This window comes from Cinclus cinclus, chromosome 23 (assembly GCF_963662255.1).
Source record: "Cinclus cinclus chromosome 23, bCinCin1.1, whole genome shotgun sequence".
NCBI classification, from domain to species: Eukaryota; Metazoa; Chordata; class Aves; order Passeriformes; family Cinclidae; genus Cinclus; species Cinclus cinclus.
In genome coordinates this window covers 4,397,821-4,415,662 of record NC_085068.1, presented here as the reverse complement: position 1 = coordinate 4,415,662, position 17,842 = coordinate 4,397,821, and the positions used below count along the sequence as shown (strand labels likewise).

The window sequence follows — 17,842 nt, the reverse complement described above, 5'->3', positions numbered from 1 at the left end:
GTGCTGTGCACTCAGCACATCACAGCCAAACCCCCAGGTTACTGTCACTGGCTGGTGCAAATAAACCATCCTAAAAAGTAAAGCTTGAATACTTTTCTAGATAGACAGCTTTGCTTTCTTCCTGCTAGTCAAAACTGCACAGAATGTTTGGCAAGTGAATGACGTTTCAAAAAGATTCAAAAGAATTTCTGTGCTGTGAGGGAAACAGCTGAGAAACAGAAATAAGCAGAAGCTTAAAAAGATAAAATTAAACAGGAAATGTTGCACAGAGTAGCTGGGTCAGGAAGAAAGTCTCTGAAATCAAAGACAGCATAGAAAAGCATCAGGCCAGGGCAGGCACTGCAGCTGGGCTTGAAGAGCAGAAAATCAGAGCTGTCACACATTGGCAGAGAAATTCTTGTTTCCCTGGCTGCTGTGAGAGCAGGGATGATGCTTCAGAAAACTTATGGGATACCTATCCCAAAATATCCAGAGCCTGATAGTAATCCCTCATCTGCTGCCAAGCTCTTGACAAAGATCTCAGCCAGGAGAGCCCCCCAGGCTCAGGCAGACACTGCCAGCTGCACAGGAGAGGGCAGGATGCTCTGAGGGTGGGGCAGGATGCAGGGTAACAGGTAAGGGCTGCAGGTGAGCAGCTGAGCAAAAGGAAGATCTGTTCTCTGCAGAAAGGAGTGGTAGTTTTAGCAAGGGCTGCTTGAATTCTTAGGGAAGCTGAGTCCTTTTCCTCCCCTGCCACTAGAATGTTCTTGGAACTTTCACAAATTATGCCTTATTGTCTGTAGTCTCCCATCTGTGAAGGCTGAGGCATCTTGGAAATGAAAATGTCACATCCTGATTCTGTGCACTTGAGAGGAAAAGGGGGGATCTGCAGAGGAGGAGCCACAGAGACCCTTAAATCCTGTGAATAAATACCTGCTCTTAATAGAGAGCTGAATCTCTCCATGTAGAATTGCACTGCTAAAAACATCAAATCAGTTCTGCCTTCCTGACCTACAGCCTTAGTTACATTAGGGGCAGAAAACCAGTAGAATGCAGCAGGAGCAACTGTTTGCAAGTTATAGCCCTGAGAGTTTAAAAAGCATCAGTTCTGCATGAGAAATACCAGTTGCAGTTCCTTGTTGATGCCAGTTCAATGTATCCTGACCCCAAGAGTTATTTTGCATGTTTGTGTTTTTGTAATTGGAGGTAGCCTGTCAAACTGTCACTTCCTCTGTAATTTAAAGGTAAATATTTTAAATAATCACCTCAGGAATTTATTTGGGCTTTGCCTTGGTGGTTTATAGAGGCAGCTGTGTCCTTTCTTTCTGGGTGGTGTTTTCAAAATAATTTGAGACATGAAAGACATCTGGAGCAGGATGTGTCTTTATGGGAGGGATCTAGAGGCTGTCTCAAGGGGGTTTAGCTGAAAGACCTATGAATTAGAAACAAGGTGTGTTGCAGAATGTGAGAGAGGTGCTCAAAGGTATAAACCTTGACAGGTTCACTTCCCAAGAGTGGTGCAGGGAAATGCTGAGGTTGGAAGGGACCTCTGGAAATCAATTTGTCCAGTCCCCTGCTCAAGCAGAGTCAGAACAAGTTTGCCCAGTGCTGTCCCCAGTGGGGTTTTGTGGTGATGTTCAACATTTCTGGGAAGCCTGGCCACCCTCAGAGCAGAAGTGTTTCCTTGTGTTCAGATGGTTTTCAATCTGTGCCCAATTCATCTTTTTCTGTCAGTGGTGCTACTGAGAGCACTGTGGCTCCCTCTTTGATCCCTCCCAGCCTTCAGTGTTTCTAGGTATGTTCCAGAGGAGAGCTGAGGGATACTGCTTGCATTGTTTGAGTTCAGGCACAGCTATCTTGAAGGAGAGGCTGTCTGAGAAGGAAATTTTTATCCCCTATTCTGGATAAAAGATACTCTGAATCCAGTTATAAAATATGACCTTAAATCGAAAATTTCTGGCCCCCCTTTGACCTAAGAACGAGCTTGCCAAAGGTGTCTGACTTTGTGCTCTTCTCATCAGGATACATGCACCCAAATACCATCTGTCTCTAGAAAAACTTTCCATCACAGCACCCAAATACCATCTGTCTCTAGAAAAGCCTTCCATCACAGCACATAGGTGTGACCCCAGCTCCCCACTCTCTCTGCTTACACACCCTGCATAAAGAGGGAGGGATGGAGTTAAAAGTTAAGTTGGGGACTTGCCTTTATGGGTGTGGGTTTGAGGATGTCAGGAAAACACAGTTGCCTTGTTGCAAAATCATTTTTGCTGAGCCACAGGAGACAGGCAGATTGACTGTCAAATATTTCAACCCCCTGAAAATGAAGAAAACCAGTTCAATTTTAACCAGCTAAAGATTTGAACCACATTTCACATTTTTATGTGGCCCAACAGACATTACTGGTGCTGTAGTAGAAAGCAGTTTTTGGGACATTAAAACAGGAAGGAAAAGCCCCTCACTCTGGAGACTGTACTCCTTGGTGCTGCTGTAGGTTATTCTTCTTGGTTAAAAGGTACTGAGTCATATTTAGATAATGTGAACAGCTGAGGAATCCAGAAACAGCACAAAGCACAGTTCCTTGTCTTTGAGCTCCCCCCTTCTGCTCTCTGTTTTACAAATAAAAGGGAAAACTGTCCTTAGCAGGCATCCAGGACCCTGCCTGCCCCTGGCTTGCGTTTCCATGGGTGCTGGTCACCTTGAGGGAGGCTCCTGCTATCAAACACAGTAAGTGATTTCATCAGGGATTTTTACCTGAACGGATTTTTAAGCAGAAGCTGTTGCTGTCAGAGTCACAGGATCAGGTGTGATTTCCCCTTTGCTGGAATATACAGCAAATATTCAAACAGGCTCTGGGGGTTTTTTTTTAGCTCACAAAAGCAAGGGAGTCCTTTGAAAGATCCTCCGTGTACCCAATCATCGCTTTCCTCACCCTGCACAGCATCATAATATTCTGACAGAGTAAATCCTCACATTTGCCTCCCTCCCTCTCTCCTCCCTCCCCCTCCAGACTGCTGCTATCGGATCTGTGATGATATGTGATCTCCTGGATACAATCAGACACACACACAAGTACCAGGCACTCCTGCTCAGCTGAGCAAAATGTCTTTCTCCTAGAAGTGGGTGCTCATCACAGCCTTCAGATCCTTGACGATGTTGCCATGCTTTCCTTCCTGCCTCCTGCCTTTTGCTGGCTTTGCCTGCCTGCTTTTCCTGCCTGGGGGTCATCTTTGCCCTGCTGTCTGTAGCTGTATGGACTACCACACCATAGACTGCCGGGATCAAGGACTCCCAAGTGTTCCTAATCCCTTTCCATTGGATGTACGGAAACTTCTCATAGCTGATAACAACATTCAGGCGATACCAGCTGACTTCTTTGTATTTTATGGAGATCTAGTCTATTTGGACTTCAGGAATAACTCCCTCACCTCTTTAGAAGAGGGCACATTTAGCAGTTCTACCAAACTGGTGTATTTAGACTTAAGCTACAATAATTTAACACAGCTTGATGCTGGGATATTCAAATCAGCAGAAAAACTGATAAAACTGAGCCTTGGAAACAATAACCTGGTGGATGTGGACGAGGCTGCTTTTGAGAACCTGGACCAGCTCCAAGTGCTAGAATTGAATGACAATAACTTACAGAGCCTAAACGTGGCAGCCCTGGAAGCGCTGCCCTCCCTGCGGACCATCCGCTTGGAGGGCAACCCTTGGGTCTGTGACTGTGACTTTGCCAATCTTTTCAGCTGGATACAGGACAATGCATCCAAGCTCCAGAAAGGTAAAGCTCTGTGGCTCTCAGTGCAGTCTGTGTGTCTGTGTGTGCCTGGGATGGTTCCTGCTCCCACTGTCTGTGTGCTGCCTGCAGTTTGCTCAGGCTGTAATTGCATGCTTTCAACAAACGAGCCCCTTAAATTCATGTTGGCTTCTTTCAGCAGCAGGTCCTCCTCTCACTTAAGAAATAAAATTTTAAAATTAAGCCCTACTAATTTTGATTTATAGACTAAGCTTGCACAGGCAGTGAAAGAGCCTTTTCATATCCATTCAGCCCAGAGCTGGCTCTCTTCCAGGTTTCATTTTCTCTCTGTAAACACATTTTCTACAATAAGCCCTTTGAACAGCTAAATATTCTGTGCCAGCTCCTTAGGAAAACTGTTTTTCCTCTCATTTTACTGCTCAGTTATGAAGCTGCTACAAAAGAGTTAAATCCCCATTTTATGCAGCTGTGAATGTCAGCCCCTTCCTGGAAGTATTTTGTTGTGATATTCTGTGTTTGGAACACTTCAGCATCTCGATTTAGGATCTTTTCATTTAAAAGCACTGCTTCCAATATGAGAAATAAATTGAAGTGGCTTTAAACCCCCCCAAAATGCAAGATATATAATCCTGGTATTTGAGCCAGTAATTTTTAGAAAGGCATGGGAAGGGGGGGTGGGGGGGGAAAGGTGTTAAGACTGCCATGTCTAGGGAATCCAGACTCTTGCTCCACATGTCCCACCAGACCCCAAAGCCTCTCTTAATCCAGCTTTAGCAGGAGATCATCTCCCAGTTCTCGTCTCCCAACAAGCACCAGGGCATAAACTCCTGCCACGGAGCAGCACCAGCTGCTCCCAGAGACACATTGCTGGGAGCAAGGAAACTTTGGGAGGGCCCCACAGGGGACACCTTCCACACTCTCCAGGTTGCTCCAAGCCCCATCCAACAAGGCCTGGAAGACTTCCAGGGATGGGGCAGCCACAGCATTTCTGGGCACCCTGTGCCAGGGCCTCACCACCCTCACAGGGAAGGATTTTTTTTCCTCATATCCCATCCAAACCTCCTCCCTGACAGTTTGAAGCTGCTCTCCTGTGTCCTGGCTCTCCAGGCTCAGACTCTGCAGTTACTCGGGTTCTCCCCATGCTTGTGACCTTGGGGAGCATCTTTCTAATACACTCATCTACGTTGCCCTGAATATCCTTAGCTGTAGGTCAGTTGTTTTAATGAAGAAGTGATTTGAGGAAAAAGTGTTGGGCTTTTTCCTCTCTGTGTCAGTGAAACTTTGATTTTGATTCTTTCTGAACCAAACCTACTATCCCAGCTTTCCTGATGCTTTAGCTAAAGTTTGCCCAATTTGAATCAAATATTTGTCTGTCTCTAATGCTAAACATAAGTTCACAGAGCAGTTCACTTTGACCAGGCTTTTACTGAACTTCCAGGTTGTTCCCCTTGATCCTGATTGAGATCCTGATCTGTTCAGAGTCTGTCCTACCTCTTTCTCTGCTGTCCCCTCAGTGTTTTAAAGTGTATCTGAACTTATGTCTGGGAATTTCAAGTGAGTGAGCTTTCCCATAGTAATGCCAGTCTTCCAAGCTCAGAGATGCTTTTCCACAGCATTTTCTGTCATCCGTAGTTGTGTTTGGCCAAATAGCTGAAAAAATGACTAGCTTATCCAGATCTTCTAAACTTTAACTAAGACTTGATTTGGTAACACAAAGAGGGAAGGAGCAAATATTCAAGTGATTGATTTGATCAGAGCTGTCCTGCAAGGATTTGGATTTGTTGCCTGAAGAGTCTCCTGCTCTCTATGCACCCAGGCATGCCAGGGAGAGAGGATGCAGAAAAGCACCAGGGCTTCTTGTGAGCTGCTGCCACAAAACCACTCCCTGTCTCCTTTAATAAAGCACCAAAACATTCTTCACAAAGGTGACTTCGAAACTAACCCCAAAAAGGAAAGACTGTTTCAATGACTTTTTGAAATACATGGCCACAGCTGCGTGCCTTACAAAGCAACTTTTAAGTTATTAGAATTATGATTTGATTGCGTTTTACACCCAGTTTCCAGTTTTTAATGATGCCACAACATGATTCCCATTAGGAACTGATTAAATTAGTGTTACTTGTCTGGTTATACTCATCCAAGACCACCAAAGGCTTGTCTGGTCTTTCCTGGGAAGCTCAATAAACACTGAGCATTCAGATTGCCTGGCTGCTCCTGATAGTTCTGTAAAGCTGGAGGTGAAGGATTCTTGCAGCAAACACACCAGGAGAAGTAGGGCAGCAGGTTTCTCTATAGAAATACAGGTGGAAAGATAAGGAGGCATTTCCAGGGCCCAAGAAAAGATCTTGCCTGCTTCTGCTTTGGAATTCTGCAGCAGTTCAAGGGTCTGTGTTCATGGGCTGGGAGAAGGACATCTGCAGGCAGATTCAGGGTCTGGGCATTCATTTAGGTTCCTCGCTTTGAACAGCACTTAAAGCAGTGGAATGTGGCTGTCTGAGGAAAGCCCTTCAGTAGCTGAGCGATTCTCAGAGCCTGGCCACTGCTCCACCTCTCACTGCAGCACTGCAGGAACTCACCAGCCCCAGCTGCCCTTGGCTGCTGCACAACAAATACCAAGTTGATTTTAAAAGGGGAGTTTTGTGTCTGGGAACTGAACTCTGGATAATTGATCCTGAAGCTCTGTCCCTCTGTAATTAAGGTTTCTGGAGGATTCAGTGGTCTGAACAAAAGCTGTGCTTCAACTCGTTAGTTTTTCAGGAGCCAGGACCATTTTCCTGCTGGCACAGTAGCAGAAATAGCTTGTAAAGTTCTAACTTCTGCTGACCTGCCTGCCCAGCTGAGCTGCCTCTGCTCATCCAACTTGTCGCTTCACAAACAGCTGGGATCTCAATAATTTTACAGATTTCAGCATTTATCCATCTAGCCTAAATCATAAATAAGGACTTAACTGGCATTAGGTGAATACCTGCCCCAGATGATACCCTCATCCTGGCAAATTTGCAGGCAGACTTATTAAAAAACTGCATTAAAATTTTACTTTTAAACATAGCACTTTAAAACAGCAAACACTTTTTTTTTTTTTACCATAAAGAGATATTAAATCCAGCATTTTCTTCATACTGCAAAACAAAACTACAATTTTCCACACTGGTTTGCTTGGTAATTGATTAAAAACAAATTAGTGAGCATAGTGCAAAGAAGGCAAAGGAACTCTGAAGAGCAGTAGCATGGTGATAAGTGGAAAAAATAGAAAAGTTTTTTTTTCCTGGAGAAGACAAAGTGTTTGCTGCTGGTCACAATGGTTAAGTACACCACTTATGAAGATTTTCTGAAGGAGGATGTTTGGTTGTGTAGGCATTTGTTACACCTGAATGGCACATGGTGCAAATGGTACATATTAAAGCCTTCCCATCAGGACTATGGATATTAAGAATATGGGATTATTTTGGAAATAGAAGAGTTGCTGTAAAATCTTTATCCCTACAAAGACAAATATGAAAACTTTCTTAGAAGGTTTTACTCCATGGGGTCATGAAAACTCATAGAACTAAGGAAAAATACCTTGGAAGAATCAATGCCTAAGTTGGTTTACAAAAATATACTCAGCAACTTTTAGTATTGGCCAGGCTTTCTTCTGCTTTCAGAGTTTGTTGTTCATCACATTTATCTTGGCTAAAAGTGTACTTTTCTTTTTTTCCCTTATCTCTTAACCTAGTTCTTTTAGTAATACTGTTTTTAACTCAGGGCTCAGCCAGCAGAAGATGGTCACTGGTGTGAATGACCTACAGAGCAGAGGGTTGTGAACCTTCCATTTCAGTGTTCAAATACAAAGGGCTTTGATGGAATACGTTTTTGCAGAAACATCTTGTTTAAAATTAGTCCAAAAGACATGTCTTGAATCTCTCTGAGTATCGCATCAGGATGAAGGGACTGGATTCAGACAAATCCCTGTAACAAAGCAATACAAGTAATCTGCAATGGCCACATTGAAAGGCTTTGTTGACATTGCCATTGCTGATTTTTGTTTTCTGTGAACATGCTTTGGGCAGCTGGGCCTGTGACCTTGTTTGCTAAAGACTAATGTGTTTTTAACATTACATTTAATTAGAGCTTAAGTATTCCTTGGAATATGACTGTAGTGTCTCCTTTCTGTCATCTTGCCCTCATTTTGCTTTTTACTTCCTTTCTTCCCCTTATCTTTGGGAAGTTGTATACAGTTTCTGGGATTAATTGATTTATTTGCTTAGTTATTTAAGTTCCCCACTGTCCATTGCAAGAAATAAAAATCTTGCTGCTCTCTATAAAAACAGTATTAGAAATATTTTTAGCAAAGGTTCGAATGGAGCATTTTTATGGGTAATCTTTGCACACTTGTATTTCCACGAAGATCTGAAAAACTCACTCAGAAGTGGCCAGAGACAGAATTCCAGATGGATTTGTGCTGTGATAAGTAAAAGAGATGTCCTGAATGTCTGAAATTAAGTAGCCAAAGTTGAGGTGAGGAGTGATGCTCACGGCTCATTTGATGAACTGTTGATCAATTTTGGAAAGTTGTGGGTAGTGACTACACATTTCTAAGGTATTCCAAGAGGGTTTTAGTGTCAGTATTGACACAGATGCTGTTTAGCTACTTGAAAGGCTTCCTCAGAATGGATGGAGAAGTAAATTCTGGTAAAGTGGCAAAAATAACAAAGCATGTCTATGCAAAAAAAGAGGGGGAAAGGATGGCAGTGAGAGGAGGTAGAAAAGAAAACAAGAGCAGGTGGCAATGAGGTTGTAAGCAAGAAATTCAGACTCAATTCAGACCCAAAAGAGAGCTTCAGAAGTGAACGAGAATCATAAAATATAATCATTTAGCTTGGAAAAGACCCCCAAGGCCTTCAAGTCCCAGCTGTGCCCCATCCCCACCTTGTCCCCAGCCCAGAGCCCTGAGTGCCACAGCCAGGAATTCCTTGGACACCTCCAGGGATGGGCACTCCAAAGCTCCCTGGGCAGCCCCTGCCAAGGCCTGAGCACCCTTTCCATGGGGAAATTCCTCCTGATTCCAGCCTGAGCCTCCCCTGGCCCAGCCCGAGGCCGTTCCCTCTGCTCCTGTCCCTGTTCCCTGGAGCAGATCCCAAATCCCCCCGGCTGTCCCCTCCTGTCAGGGAGTTGTGCAGAGCCACAGGGTTCCCCTGATCCTCCTTTTCTCCAGGCTGAGCCCCTTTCCCAGCTCCCTCAGCTGCCCCTCACAGGAGGGGGACTGACCCTCCAGCCCCTCCAGACCCAGAAGAATGGAAGGATTTTTCCAAGCCTGTTTAGACATTCTGTGCTGTGAGGTTACCACCTCTTGCTTCTGGGATCTTTCTAGATCCTACTCTAATCTGAGATCTATCACATAACTTACTCTATAAATTAAACCATCTCTCATTTCACTAACCCAGCCTTTAATGGGTTTACAGAAAATATTAAATATTTTCTTTAAAACAAAACATCATAATGATAGCATAGGGTTAAAATGTCTCCAAAAACATGGCAATTGTATAGGTTCAGGGGATGGTAAGAAAGGTTGGGTCTGGTAGGGCTGGGAATGGGAACAGGGCCCTGGGAACGAATTAGATCAGGTGAAACTGCACCTGTGTAATCATCATATGAGAAATGATATGATTGTTTGGTAGTTGAATATAGTTATTGTTTAATTGTAGTAAGAATCATGAGAAAAGGCGTTTGGGGGACCTGATGAAAATTACAAGAATTCATGCTTGGGTAAGATCAATGTATACAATAGAACAATATGGGTTTAATAATTAATATATAGTTATCTAACAGAAAGGGTATAAAAACATGTTCATCTCGAATCCATGTTGGAGTCAGATTTGGGTTTGTACCCTGGCTCCCAGAGCTCTTCAATAAAAGCACCTGCATGAAATCATCCTGTGATTATGTGTTTCCACACTAACAATAACGACACGGGTTTTGTTTAACATTTGAACCAACAGCCAGCAAAGAAACTGAGCACTTTACCAGTCCTCTGGACTTATCAGTCTTTATTAGCACTTATTTGTTCATTGTCTGTGCAGAGAAGGCTTCCTTAACTTGCTGCTCCAATATAGAACGAGAGTGAGCTGCAGCTAGAAGGGACAGGCTGTTCTGTCCATTGCAGCCATCAGCTCTTCCCCAGTACCATGCACATGCTCCCACATCACCAGGACAGAACAGATCTCAGTGTCTGGAAAGGAATGAAAAGCCCTAAGACATTTCACACATCCAGCAGCTTTTATCCTGCTCAAGCAGCAACTCCTCACAGAAATTATATTCCTTAACAAGTGCATCAAATCTGTTTCTATATATATATATATATATAAATATATAATTTGATCTCCCAGACATTTTCAGTAAAATGATCTGACTGCCACTGGCTTTTCACTCTCTTTCTTCCATCCTAAGTGGAGTGCATCCATCTTTCACAGATTTGGGAATGTGAGGACAGCATTTGCAGATGTGAACACCTGATGTTGAACTTTATATTTAGGTATTGATACAAACTGCTAAGTACTGTTTTGCAAATCTTTAGGGCACTTGGCCACACAAGTTTTTTTTAGGGACCTAAATCTAGGCTTCAAGTTTTTTAAGCTTTGCTGTTCTGATTGCTCCAGGCTATTTTCAGTGAGATCTCATCTCACTTCAGAGGCAATGCCTCTCTCATCGCTTATTAATACATCTGATACATTTGTGACAGTGTTTAAGGAGACTGAGGCAAACCATAGCTGGGAGCAAAATACCACACAAGAAACAACATGCCACATTTAAACATTTCAAATCTGTGTCAACTACATTCAGCAACATGAGGGAACAGCTAAATTCCACCCAAAAGGGCAAATACCAACTTTACTCTTAGAAAAAAAAAGCCTATTGTAGTGCTCTTATATTTACTGTACCCATAGTAGTGAACACGTGTGCATGCAGCTCATTTAAACATTTATGGTTTCAGATATTTCTGGGGATGCATTTCCATACATGCATGTCCCAATGTGCCTTTGCATTATCTCATCCTGCTGTCCATTGCTGAATGTTAGGAAGCTCTTTGTCCTGGTACCTGCTTTTGGTGAGCTCTAAAAGACCCCAAAAGAATTGAGGCTTTTTTCTTTTTTTAACTCAGCATCCAAAATTATAGCTGGGAAATCCCTGTCTGTTAACAGACAGTCCATAACACTGAAATTACAATGAATTCCAGAAGTTCTCCAATCAAAGACGTATTTGGCATAGGGATTAGAAATAAGCAGAGACAGAAAGACACAAGGACTCCTTCAAAACAGGGTCAAGTGGACCTGGAAACAGTGATGCCCTTATGTCTGTGTTTAGCTGTAGGAGTATAAACCAAAACCCACAGAGCAGTAGGGCAGCAGTCAATACATCCAGGGAAAACCCCTGGCAGAGCCAGGAGCAGGCAATGTCAGTGCACTCGATAGCTTAAAAATTCCTGATCACAAGAACCTGTGAGAAACATGGCTGGATTATGGCTACAAAGTCCCAGTAGGGTTCAGATGAAACAGAGCCTCTGGGTTTTTTGAGATGGTGAGATCAGTCCGGTTACAGTTTTGGGGCATTCTGCTTTCTAGGAGGTTCAGTTTTACAGGGTAAGATTTCAGCCTGGGCATAGTCCTGAACAGAAACAAACTCAAAGTGGTTTTTAGGATCTAGCAGCAGCCTAATTGCCTCTGATTTATTGGCAGGGCTTAAGTGCTGCCCTTGCTGGAATTGTACTCCTCTAATATAAGGCATTCTAATCATATTGTTTTAAAACCTATTTGGTAATTTTATTGAAATACTTCCTCACTTATTTATGAACACACTTCCTTTCCCCCTTTCTTTTTAAAAACCCACCTCTCCTTTTAACATTATGGTTCTGGAATTGCAGCATTTTCATACTTCCCATGTCACTTAGACAATCTATTCCTCAGGGTACAAACCTGTATTTTCATCCTTATTTTTTTCCAGAGCTGAGACAAGCCTCTGTAGAATCCAGCACCTGTGCCTTGCCTGGCACTTCAAAGCAGTCAGCACCAGTGCAATCCATCTGCTCCTTCTGATGACATAGCAGAAGGATACAGGGTGTGTGGCATTGTCCTTGGGACAGCTGGAGTCATTACAGATAATGGGATGGCCCTGACCAAAATAACCCAAGCTGTGTATTTATAGCACACTCACACTTGTTATTTCATTTACAGTTTTGTTTGGTATGAAGAAGCAGCTCCCTGAATATGTTGTGGGAGCAATGAGGTAGATATATATAACTGTCATCAAAGGCTCTCTTACTGCAGCCAAGCACTAAATAACCAAGCTGCTTTGAGATGCCCTTTACAAAAATTCTGGCTGGTCTTTTAAAAGAATAAATTCTACAGAATAAATAAATGATGAAAAAATGCAGAAACCCCCCAGAAACAAGCTATAAAAATTAATACCATTCAAGGAAAAGTCTGTGAAATTGGAGTTCTGAGGTTAAATGGCATCTCCTGTCCTCTGGAGGTTGTGTGTGGGGACAGGGTTTTGATTGAGCCAGTCTAGATGGAACAGAATCACACAAAGGAAAAAACCTACACCCTGTCATTAATACTGATCACTTTCTAGAAACCATTCTTTAGTTCATCGTTCGTGCAGAGTTATTGTGCTGGAATTACTTCCTGCCCAAGGAAAGAAAAAAGATGGATCTACTTTGGGGCACCAGTGGAACAGGAGAGGTGGGATACAGACCATCAGTTCTTTGGACTCTCTTGTCCTAAAAGCAACTTACTTGTAAATAATGTCCTAAAAACAACCTACCTGTAAATAATGTTAGGCCAGGGCTGTGCTTCTATGGAAGGAAGCAGATAAAATGGGTTTGTCCATTTCTCATCTTCAGCAGGTATGTGATGGTATTTTCAGGTGAAGAGTTGAAAGCTCTGGCGCAACAACCACTGCGTCAGCTTTGGAAGGACAAATTCCTTGTGCCACCAGAGACAGAACTGCTGGTCTACTGTTGACTGTTCCAAAGGAACAGTCTGTTCCAAATTTCCTTTGGAGTCCAAAGAAAAGCTTCTGTTTGGCTGTGCTGGGTTTTTCAGCAGTGTCACGACTCAGGGGAGAGAAACACCCACCCCACAGGACGGGCTGATCAATGTTTCTTTCCCTCTCTGGGCTCTGCAGTCTGCCCAGGCTGCTTCCAGCACAGTTTTCAGAGACTGCCCTGGGTGTGGATGGGAGAGCTCAGCTCATTCCTGTCCTTTGGAAGAGGTGCTGCATACACAGCATGGCTGAAGCTACAGCTGGGAGCCAGCGAGGCTCCTGCACTGGTCCCTGGTCTGGGGTGCTCTGTTTCATCTACTGGCATCTGTTATTCCCAGTAACTAAGAATTCTCTAAAAACCTGAGGCCACAGAAACCTGTTGGACTGTCACAAAATAAAGCAATAGCAAATTCCCATCTAATCTATTTGGTTTGAGAACATGACCTGGATTCCAGTACCCATGGCTACATGGAGAGGAGCATCTTTATTTCTCCTTATTGTATAATGAGTCTCAAAATCCTTGCAGTACACTGATTCTCTAACAAGAAATACCCTCTAAGTGCCTTGGTGTGTTGCAGATCCTTTGCTGTTTGCATTCTGTGTGTTGTGATGTAAAGTGAAAGCATCAGGGAAATGGGAGTAGAGCTCACAGTGCACAGGGTCAGCTTTGATCCGTGGCAGAACTGCCTTTGGGAAAGAAGGAGTGAGCTCCTTTTCAGGTCTGGGATTCTGGGCAAATGCTACCATGGTAAGTTATCTCTAAACTCAAAGGCTGCAGCATATAGAACCACCCAGGACAAGAGTTTTCTTTTGGAGTCTTCTTTCCTCTCCTTTTTTTTTCAATATATTCTTTTTCCACTTCCTCCCTTATCCAGATCTGATATTGTGTCCCATCACTCCAGCACAGAAGTACTTTAAATGCTGCCAGCTGAGATTTTCTTTTGCATTTGGACAGAAATTTTAAAAGGTAGAGTTGCTTATGGGCATCTGCGCTCTCTTTCTTTTGAGGAGCTTGACTCAGATGCTCTGAAAACAGCACTCATGCAACTGCTTTGATTACTGTCAGGATTATATTTATTTACTGGAAAAAAAATCTTTGCTTTTAAAATTCTGATTTAAAAGACACAGGTCTTGAAATTCCAGCCTATAGCTTTTCACTCATCCCTCATTTCTCATGGTTTTGAATAGGGTATAATATCCATCTAGTCCCCATTTTGCTTATTCTGATTACTGCCTAGAGCTGCTACTTCCAAGTCTTACTGAAATGAAAATATGGTTTGGAGTCCAGCTCTCAGCTGTTTCAGTTGGAAGGTTGATATGATAGAGGGAGCTCAGTCAGAGGCTGGAGAGGGCAGGTTTGTATCTCCTGAGCCTCTGTGTGCTCACCTGTGTGCTCAGGTGCTCCAGGCTATCAGCTCCTGCAGAAGACACGAACATTGCAGGGTCAGATTTCCACAAGTCTCAGAGGTTGTTTCAAACCATGTAGCTGCTTTCTCTTCCAGGTCAGTTCCAACCACAGGAGGTTTCACAGGTCTCCAGAGCAAGCTGTGCTTGTTCACCATCTGCTGTGCACAGCCAGTGCACTCCAGGCTCAGGAAAACCAGCATGGATTTGGGCAGCAGTTTTCCTGCAGCAAACACTGAGCCTTGGGCAGGCTGACTGCTGACACTGCTGGGCAGCTCTCAGGACCTTCCCTGTCAGAGCAGCACGGGAAAGAGGGAAAGCCACAGAACTTTAGGCAAATATGACAGATACAGGATGGCTTTTAGGCATCAAAATTTAATACAATCATCACTACAAGGTCAAGTAGGACAGGGTGATAATTGGTTCCGAAGTGGAATTAGCTAAAACTTCTCAAATCAACACAACAGCTGGGCTGGGCTGGATCCAGACAATCAGGGCAGCACCATTGACCGGAGGATTAACGCTGGGTTAATTACTGGGTTTAACAGTAAAACATCACTTGCCACAGCTGTCCTGCCAGAGGAATTCACAAATGCACAGGGAATCTCAGCATCCCCATCCCTTGTTTAAAGTGACAGCATGCTTCTGTGGCAGAGCTGTGGAATGGAAATGCCATGTGCTCTGTGAGCACACAGCAAGGCAGAGCCCAAACCAGGGAGAGCACCCCGGGGTCATCAGGAGAGGGAGAGGATCGAGCAACTCAGCAGCAGATCTCGTGTCATTAACACACAGTTTGCCCTTTATATTCGTGTCCTTAAAAGTGAGACAAAAGTTGCCTTGCCAGCAGCTTCATAGACTTAATTCACTTCAGTATGGGTTCCATTCCAGCCCAGTTATACCCTCTCCTGATGCTCCCCTGTGGTGAATGAAGAAGGAGCTGGGCACATGCAGTGAGCTGTGTGCTTTTACCATTCAGGATCCAACTCTATTCTCACCACTTCTTAAATCTGGGGGGTTTTTGCTTTCACTACAAAGAACCCAGCTCTTGGCATTCTCCAGTAATGCAGGAACAATATCTGTCAGTCTGCTTGGCCTCGGGACAGCCTGAGAGAAAAGGTGGAAGCAGCTCACAGACAAAAGAGCATCCATTAAACCCAAACTGTTGTTTGACCAGAAAAGAAAAAAAACAACCCTAATTTGGAACTACACGGCAAAAAGTAATGTAGAAGGGTATGGAAGGAGCTTCAGTATCCCTCTTACCCTGTTTAGAAGTCAGAGTTTGTGTTCGGAGGGAGTAGCTGGGAATTGTTTTCAGGTCTCCAGGTTTAGCTGCATCCAGGGTTCAACATTCACTTTTTTAATTCCTGCAAATCATGCTCCTAGATCACACCTGATCCCTGGAAGGCTGCAGGTGAGATAACTTAATGTCCAGGAGCTGCTCAAAGGGGCTTTTGGATAATGACAGGTTTTGTTCTGCTTTTCCCTGAATATTGTACAATTTTGTAAACCTAGAATTAACCCTGAAATTTTCCTTCAGCCATTCAATCTCTGACACAGAACAACAGAAGAATTCATAAATATCCTGCTGATTTGTTTTCCTTTCCTCTTCCTTGCAGGTCTCCATGAAATCCAGTGTTCCCTGCCCGTGGAGAACAGAAGAATCTTTCTGAATGAGTTATCTGAGGTCAGCTTTAGTGAATGCAAATTCAGTTTGTCATTGACAGACCTGTTTATCATCATCTTCTCTGGAGTTGCCGTGTCCATCGCTGCAATTCTCTCCAGCTTCTTCCTGGCCACCCTGGTGCACTGCTTCCAGAGGTGTGCTCCCAGCAAGGATGATGATGATGAAGACGACAGCGAGGACTGAACTTAGTCAAAATCCTTAAGTTTCTTTGGTTTATCAGTTACCAGATCATCAGCCAAAGTCTATGAGGGAAAAAAAAAAACAAAGTAGAGTAAAAGCTTTAAACATGACTTAAACTCATAATGTGTACGGATCCCTTCTAGCCACAAGCTGGAAAGGCAGACCTGAGACTGTCACCTCTGCTTGCACATGTACCCTGCTGCAATCAGACCAGGCTGATTTCCATGGTCCTTAATCAAACACTGCATTTAAACTTGAAGATTGGAGGGAAAAGGGGGGAAAAGCAAATAAAAGGTTCCAGTGTTTTAAAAGATGAGTTTCCAGATTGTCCTGATGAGATGCAGATTCTTATAAATGCTTGAAACTTTTTCTAGATACACTTTGAAAAGAAGTGGATGAATGGAGGTGTTTCAGGTTGAAAATACAGAAGCAATTCAAAATAGTATCCTTCCTAGATCTAACTACTGGGAGATTCTACTTAAACCCACACAAAATGAAATTAAAATGATTCCTGGAATTGTAGAAAGCATGAGAGGAAGGTTGGTATTTCCCCCCTACAAAAGTTCTCCAGAAACATCCATCCTTCATTTAATGACAGCAATTGCAGGCACCATTCAGAAAAAAAAAGAAAAAAAATCTGTAAGTGAATCCGATTCTGGGTCTGAGTCATCCACTGCAGATGCCTGCCACTTCTTTGGTCATGGCACAAATACTAAATATAACATCCTTTTGCATTTTTAGATGCAGTGAAGTAAAGGATTTCCCTCCCTGTACTGCTCAGCACCAGTAACTGTTGCAGCATCCAGTCCATTTAGCTATTTTAAAGCACTAAGGGCTATATTCTGCTCCTGGTTCTACTGGAATAACCCAAATGAGATCAACACCATGATCCAAATTGGCACCTGTATAAACAAAAGTGAAATCTGGCCCAACATATTTCTGACTGTATTATAGATTTCTCGAAACTTGAGCTCTTCTATATGATGGTAGATATTTTTGTTAAAATTTAAAAAGACATTTATTACAAGAGATTTTTGGAATAGTGCTGGACAGCTTTTTAGGATAAGTATATTTTTAAAATATTTGTAATGGAAATATTTTTTTAAAGCTCTGTGTATTTAAAACGTTACCTAGAGTAGCTGTGAGGGCTTAAAGTGAAGACCAACATAATAATAAGCAAGCTAAGGACTGTATGCTATTATAAAGTAATTAGAGCTGATAAAAAGTAGCATTTGTTGAACTACTGTAAATGCTGTTATTTCTTTTAAAAAGCACTCTCTGTTTAAAACACTGCCTTGCTCAGGAGGGAATCACCTGCGTGCTTGGGGGTGACAGGGTCCATCAGACACTCGTGGTGATCCCCACCCAGCAGGGATCTGCTGCAGCTCCTTCAGCAAGCCACAGTCTGTCTGTCTGTCCGTGCCTCAGTTCCAGACCTGCAGCCCGACCAGCACACCAACTCGTCCCTCCCCAGGGCTCGGGTGCAGGGCAGGGCTGTGCCAGGGGCTGTCCCTGGGACCAGCCCTGTCCTGCTCTGGGGTCACTGCCTTGGCTGGCAGGGCTCGCTCTGGGTGTGCACCACGCTGGGGTCACTGCCAGGAGAGGAGCACTTATTTCTGTTCTATCACAGCTTATTCAATGCATTTACTGCTTCCATTGTTGGGATTGTTACTTCTGAAAACACACTGAGACAGAGTTAAGCGGGACAGTGAGAGGCTATTCTGTATCAATACTGTCTTATTCTATTACAATTCCTTCAAGAAAAATGAAATGACATGATTTTCACTGTGTAGTGCCATGATTATAAGCAACGCAAA

At 43.4% G+C, this 17,842-nt stretch overlaps 1 protein-coding gene across 1 annotated transcript; it reads left to right on the top strand.

Annotated features, from left to right (window-relative positions):
• The first annotated feature begins 3,010 nt into the window (after positions 1-3,010).
• LRRC38 (leucine rich repeat containing 38) lies at positions 3,011-16,028 on the top strand. The gene is made up of 2 exons (XM_062507759.1): positions 3,011-3,760; positions 15,778-16,028. Exons 1-2 carry the CDS (start codon positions 3,133-3,135, stop codon positions 16,026-16,028), a joined length of 879 nt encoding a protein of 292 aa, XP_062363743.1. The 5' UTR covers positions 3,011-3,132.
• Positions 16,029-17,842: the final 1,814 nt, after the last annotated feature.